Genomic DNA, 6,665 nt, shown 5'->3' with positions numbered 1-6,665 from the left:
TTTATCTGGGAGGGGCATTTTTATAGGACCCATAACCATTGACAGTTAATATCAGCCACAATAAGTGACCTTCAGGAGCCCCTTTCTAGACCCAGGGTCTCTGGGAAGCCTCACCCCACACCCTCTCCTGCTGTCCAGGGCCATCTGGGAGCTGGTCTGAGTGTCCACTGAGTCCGTTTATTTGGTGGTCTGTCTCACTGGGTCTGCATGACAGTTTGGACATCTCTGTGTGGCTCCCTGTGGCTGAAGACTTGTCGGATTTCCGTGGGAGGCTCCCCCAGGGCTGTCTATGGGTCCATTTTTGGTATTTGGGTGGATCTTTGGGACAGCGAGTCCAGGAGAGGGTCCATTCGTGGGAACACCACCCGGCATTGTGTCATGCGCGTCCATGTGAAGAGACCACCAAACAGGCTTCTTGTCCCATCCCCAATCCCCAGGACAGTCCAAGTGCCAGGGCAGGGCTCAAAGGTGGCGCTTCATGTGCAAAGCCAGGTGGTCTGAGCGCGAAAAAGCACGTGGGCAGAGCTGGCATCGGAAGGGGCGTTGCCCCGTGTGTTTCCTGTAGTGGCGGGTCAGCTCGTCCGAGCGCGCGAATCTCCAGCCGCAGCCTTCCCACGTGCAGGCGTATGGCTTCTCCCCTAGGGGACGAGGAAGTCATAAGCGCTATTGTCAGCCCAGTCATGTCTCCGGGTCCCCTGCATCCGGCCACACCCCTTTACTTAGCCTAGGCTGGGACTAGGATGAACAAAGTGAGGCCCCTAGGGCACAAAATTTAAGGAGGCACTCTCAGAGCCAGCCAAGTCCAAGTCCCGCCCTCTGCAACCCTTCTTTCCCCGTAACTACAGCAGGTGCCACGCCCTTTCTCATGTCCGGGTCCCGACCCCTCACCTGTGTGCGTGCGCAGATGCGCCTTCAGGTGGGAGCTCTTGGTGTAGCTCTTGCCGCAACCCGGGTGCGCGCACGGGTGCGCTGCCTGCCTCTTGCGCGCCCACGAACGTCGGCCGCGCCTGGATGGCGCGGCCTCGGCTATCACACCGGGATCCCCTGCAGTTCCCCCGAGTCCAGTGCCCACCGTCCCGGGTCCCAGGCAACTCAGGAAGGAGGGGGACGTGGCGGGACCGGGCGCGGGTCCCTGGAGCCCGCGGAAGAGCTGGAAGTGCCCTTGGTACTGAGGCGCCGGGTACACCGCGGGGTACCCGGACAGCAGCCCATAGGGGGCGCCCGACGCCGCAGGCACTGAAAGCCCGGTCCGCTGGAAGTAGCCGCCTGAAGAGCCGGCGCTGGGCCCGGGGTACAGCGGTTGCAGCGCCATCGCCTTGGGCTCGGGGGCCGGGGCTGGAGCTAGGGCTGGGCCCACGAAGGTGTCGGGAGCCGGGGCTCGCAGGGCAGGGCGCACCCAACCCGAGTGATCCTCCGAACCCAAGAGCCCAGCCACCATCCCCGGGCCGCCCGCATAGGCGCCCAGAGTCTCGGGGGGCGGCGGGTATTGCACCCCAGGGGCCTCGCTGGGCGCCAGAGCGCAGGTCTGGGGCGCGTCACCCTGCTCCGGGCCCGAGAAGTTGGTGAGGAAGAGATCCAGGTCCCAGATGGCGTCTACGCCCCTCTCATTGTCCTCCTCCTCCCCGGGCTGGTCCTCAGACTTCACGTGGAGGGGCGGCTCCGTGGGGTCAGGAGGACCCGGGCCCATGTCCTGCGTCTCTTCGGAGCGCCACCACTGCGGGAGGGAGCAGGCAGCTTGAGGTTCGGTGGACACTGGGGTGCCCTGCCCAGGGACATCGCAGGCTGGGCACTCCTACGGAGACAGGCTGGCCAGAGGCTTCCAGAGGCTTTGGAAAAGGGTCTTGTTTGCCTGTCTCTCTGTCCCACTTCCCCAACACTAGCCGCCCTCTAGCCGCCCCTCTCCCCCCTCTCCCCCAGCTCCAGGGACAGAAGCTGATCAGGTCTGGCTGGAGACCGGAGATAAGACTTCCACTATCTGGAACCACACTTGGGGATGGGGGAAGGGGTAGCAGAGCTGCTGGAGATGGAAAACTGGTGGGGGAGAGGGTGCCAGCCTTGACTTAGTTTCCCCCCCAGAACATCTCTCTCCTTCCCTGTCTCCCAAAACAAGATTAATTCCGAAATTTTGGATGTCCCCCAGACACACTCATCATTTCCCTCTGATATCTGGAAGATTGTGAGCCTAGATCTCGTTCTCTTGTTTTTTTTTTTTCTTGAGATAGGGTCTCACTCTTTTGCCCAGGCTGGAGTGCAGTGGTGCAGCTCACTGTATCCTGAATCTCTTGGGCTTTAATGATCCTCCTACATCAGCCTACAGAGTACCTGGGACTACAGGCACACGCCCCCATGCCTGACTAGCTTTTGGTATTTTTTGTAGAGATGGGGTTTCACCATGTTGTCCAGGCTACCTTCGTTTTCTATTACAGAAATAGATCACACCTAGAACCTCAAGCCCCTAGAGCACCCTCCTCACCCTCTGCCAGACTAAGCTGAGATCCCCTCACCTGGACTGAGTGTACCTCAGTCCTGGTTAAGTCTCTTGATTGCAGGACAAGATGCAGGTCTGGACCCCAAGATCTGTGACTGTGGCCCTGGATCCCAGCCAGCCCACCTAGACCCCACCTTCTAGGCCCCACCTTGAGGAAGTCATCCTGTGAGTCCGGGAAGGGGCCCAGGGCGGTCAGTGTGCTGATGGAGGGCAAGGCGGTCTTGGCTGTGGCCATGGCTGGCTGATGCCCACCCTGGGCCTCGAGCCTCCTCTTCCTTGGCTGCCTCGTGAACTCTGAGGCTGTGATAGCCCGTTCGAGGGCTCCTCTCTGCCCTTAGCTGATTGGCTGCAGCCTCTGATAAGGGGAGGCAAGGCAAGGCAAGGCGGGGGGTCACTGTTTCTGGGGCACAAACTTTACATTGGCCTGTCTGGGGTTGGGACTTAAAGACTAACCCTGTGTCCAAAGCTAAGTCAAATATCAGGGGTTGGGGGGGTTCAGGGTTTAAGGGTCCAGGTGCTGGGTAAAAAGAGACACTGGGTCTCCAAAGAAGGAGAGACTTGGGGGTCTGCCCTCAGTTTACTCTCCTGGAAAAGGCAGAAAGGGTATTCTGGGAAGAAGCTATGGGACCCCCTGTGCCCTAATTGAGGCTCTACAGCCCTCCCCCTCCCCAGTAAACAGCAAAAACCGTGCCGATGGCGGGACTTGGCACAAACTCCCCGCCAAGCATTATCAGACACCCCAGACGTTGGAGGCTGCTATCAGGTGGGGGCCCAGGCCAGCTAGAGCGCTGTCCTCCGGTGAAGGGAAGGGCTGGGGGTTGGGTCTTCAAATTAGCCTGGCTTTCAATTTGCCTGGGTTGGGACCTCCCAGGGTCTGAGCCCTATAGCAGGAGGACACCCCTGCCAACTGGTCCACCATTGTCTACTGGGGACCCTCGGGTGGCACTGCATGGGACTGCATGGAGGCTGGTTCAGTGCCAGCTGCTTTAGTGCAACGGGGGCAGCCAAGGGAAAAGTGGCCCTGTCTCCTCCTGGGTGGGATAGGACCAAGCCATAGGCAGTATCTGACCTGCAGGAGACCAGTACCCTGGCTCTGGGCCTGGCTGCTCCTTGATTCTGCCCAAAATGAGGAGAGGATCTGAGTTGCTACAACAGGGACTTCCACTCTGGTGCCCTGGGAGCCTGGGAAGGGGACATGGATACATATTACAGACACATAATTCATAGTCACTCATTGGAAGACTGAGGCAGGAGGATCACTTGATGCCAGGATTTCAAGACTAGCCTGGGCAACATAGAACCTGTATTTCCAACAAAAAGTTGTGAGTGGTGGCGCATGCCCATAGTCCCAGATACTCAGGAGGCTGAGAGGGGAGGATCGCCTGAGTCCAGGAGGCCGGGGCTGCATTGAGCTATAATCACACCACTGCAATATGACCACACCACTGCAATATGACCACACCACTGCAGTCCAGCCTGGGGGACAGAGAGCAAGACTCTGTCACGGAAAAAAAAAAAAGAGAAAAGTTGGGTGGCCATCTTTATTCCTGGCAGATCAACCTGGGTGACACAAACAAAAACAAGACCAGGCGCAGTGGCTCACGCCTGTAATCCCAGCACTTTGGGAAGCGGAGGTGGGGTCATTCAAGAACAGACTGGCCAACATGTTGAAGCCCTGTCTCTGCCAAAAGTACAAAAATTAGCCAGGCATGGTGGCATGTGCTTGTAATCCTGGCTACTTGGGAGGCTGAGGCTGGAGAATTGCTTGAAACTGGGAGGCAGGGGGCCAGGCACAATGACTCACACCAGTAATCCCAGCACTTTGGGAGGGCAAGGCTGGCAGATCACCTGAGGCCAGGAGTTCAAGATCAGCCTGGCCAACACAGTGAAACCCTGTCTCTACTAAAAATACAAAAATAGGCCAGAGATGGTGGCATACGCCTCTAATGCTAGGTACCCGGGAGGCTGAGGCACAAGAATCACTTAAGCCTGCGAGGTAGAGGTTGCAGTGAGCCAAAATCACACCACTGCACTCCAGCCTGGGCTACAGAGCAAGACTCTCTCTCTAAAAGACAAAAACAGAACAGACTGGGAGCAGTGGCTTATGCCTGAAGTCCCAACAATTTGGGAGGCCAAGGTAGGAGGAATGCTTGAGCCCAGGATTTCCAGACCAGCTTGGGCAACATAGCGAGATCCCATCTCTAAAAACAAAAACAAAAACAAAAACACAGTTACTCACAGGACCATGCAATTGCATAATGACATGAGTTCCTGGTCCCTCAGTCACACTGATCAGATCATATAATTCCTGCACTTATAATTGTGTGTCTGTGTATATGGACTATGCACAGACACACAATTCCCAGGCACTAAAGCACAACCCTATGTTATATTGGTTACACAATGTCATAGCCAAACAATCCCTAAAACACAGAAATCATAACCCACAGGCAGGCACACAGTTACACAATCCTACTGACACAATTTAGCTCTAATTGAGCAGACACACATGGGGAGTCAGATACATTGTCACAGAACTTTTTCTTTTTTAGACTGTGTCTCTCTCTCACCCATGCTGGAGTGCAGTGGCTTGATTTTGGCTCACTGCAACCTTCACCTACTGGGCTCAAGTGATTCCTCTGCCTCAGGCTCCCGAGTAGCTGGCATTACAGGTGCCTGCTACCACGCAAGGCTAATTTTTTTTTTTTTCTTGAGACAGAGTTTCACTCTTGTTGCCCAGGCTGGAGTGCAACGGCATGATCTCGGCTCACTGCAACCTCTGCCTCCTGGGTTCAAGCGATTCTCCTGCCTCAGCCTCCCGAGTAGCTGGGACTACAGGCGCTCGCCACCTCGCCCGGCTAATTTTTTGTATTTTTAGTAGAGACGGGGTTTCACCGTGTTAGCCAGGATGGTCTCGATCTCCTGACGTTGTGATCCACCTGGCTCAGCCTCCCAAAGTGCTGGGATTACAGGCGTGAGCCACCGCGCCTGGTGGTCTGGCTAATTTTTGTATTTTTAGTAGAGATGGGTTTTCCCCATGTTGGCCAGGCTGGTGTCGAACTCCAGACCTCAAGTGATCCACCCGCCTTGGCCTCCCAAAGTGCTGGGATTACATGCGTGAGCCACCTCACCCAGCCAAAACCTACACTTTATATAGTCACACCACCCATCACTTTTGCAATATGTAAAGTAATTATTTAGTCACACAGTTGCATAGCTACCAGTGCCTAACCATAGGGGATGCACCCAGTTAAACACAGACAACCACAAGGGCATGGCATCATGGGTCCTGAGAGACATACACATTTCTCAACGGATACACAATCAGAGTGGGTGCACCACAAACACACTACACAAAAGACAAAACAGGCGGAGTGCGGTGGCTCACGCCTGTAATCCCAACACTTTGGGAGGCCAAAGTGGGTGGATCACTTGAGGTCAGGAGTTTGAGGCCAGCCTGACCAACATGGTGAAACCCCGTCTCTACTAAAAATAAGAAAAAAGGCCAGGCATGGTGGCTCACAAACCTCTAATACCAGCTACTCGGGAGGGTGAGGCAGGAGAATTGCTTGAACCTAGTAGACAGAGGTTGCAGTGAGCCAAGACTGCGCCACTGCACTCCAGCCTTGGAGACAGAGCGAGACTCTGTCTCAAAATGCATACATACATAAATAAATTTAATTAAACAAAAAAAAAACCATAAAAATGGGCAACGAGCAGCCCTTGGAGCTGTTCTGCCTATGGAGGTTGCACTGAGAAGAGATCGCGTCACTGCACTCTAGCCTGGGCAACAGAGTGAGACTCCATCTCAAAAAAAAAAAAAAAATTAGCCAGGCGTGAAGCCATGCTTCAGTGGTCCCAGCTACTTGGAGGCTGAGGTGGGAGAATCACTCAAGCCCAGGAGGTGGAAGCTGCAGTGAGCTATGATCATGCCACTGCACTCCAGCCTGGGCGACAGAATGAGACCTTGTCTAAAAAGAAAGAATAAAAACGAAACAAAACAGCCCACATAGACTCACAGAATCACACAAGTTCACACACACACACACACACACACAGTCACAAGTATCTACATGTGCCTCTTTTTTTTTTTTTTTTTTTGAGACGGAGTCTCGCTCTGTTGCCCAGGCTGGAGTGCAGTGGCGCGATCTCGGCTCACTGTAAGCTCCGCCTCCTG

At 55.1% G+C, this 6,665-nt stretch overlaps 1 protein-coding gene across 1 annotated transcript; it reads right to left on the bottom strand.

The window, feature by feature from the left end:
* Positions 1-2,780, bottom strand: KLF1 (Kruppel-like factor 1 (erythroid)). Its single transcript, XM_011954695.1, has 3 exons — positions 2,637-2,780; positions 889-1,714; positions 1-638 (listed from the first exon to the last, which is right to left on the bottom strand). Exons 1-3 carry the CDS (start codon positions 2,721-2,723, stop codon positions 463-465), a joined length of 1,089 nt encoding a protein of 362 aa, XP_011810085.1. The 5' UTR covers positions 2,724-2,780; the 3' UTR covers positions 1-462.
* Positions 2,781-6,665: the final 3,885 nt, after the last annotated feature.

The sequence above is a fragment of the Colobus angolensis genome, unplaced genomic scaffold (assembly GCF_000951035.1).
Source record: "Colobus angolensis palliatus isolate OR3802 unplaced genomic scaffold, Cang.pa_1.0 Scaffold39, whole genome shotgun sequence".
Lineage (NCBI taxonomy): Eukaryota > Metazoa > Chordata > Mammalia > Primates > Cercopithecidae > Colobus > Colobus angolensis.
This window is presented reverse-complemented; position numbering and strand designations above follow the sequence as displayed.

Coding starts and splice junctions, on each gene's coding strand:
- KLF1 (XM_011954695.1), bottom strand. CDS start 2,723: ATGGCCACAGCCAAGACCGCCTTGCCCTCCATCAGCACACTGACCGCC. Junction 1,715..2,636: donor CACAGGATGACTTCCTCAAG/GTGGGGCCTAGA, acceptor TCCCTCCCGCAG/TGGTGGCGCTCCGAAGAGAC. Junction 639..888: donor GCATCTGCGCACGCACACAG/GTGAGGGGTCGG, acceptor CTCGTCCCCTAG/GGGAGAAGCCATACGCCTGC.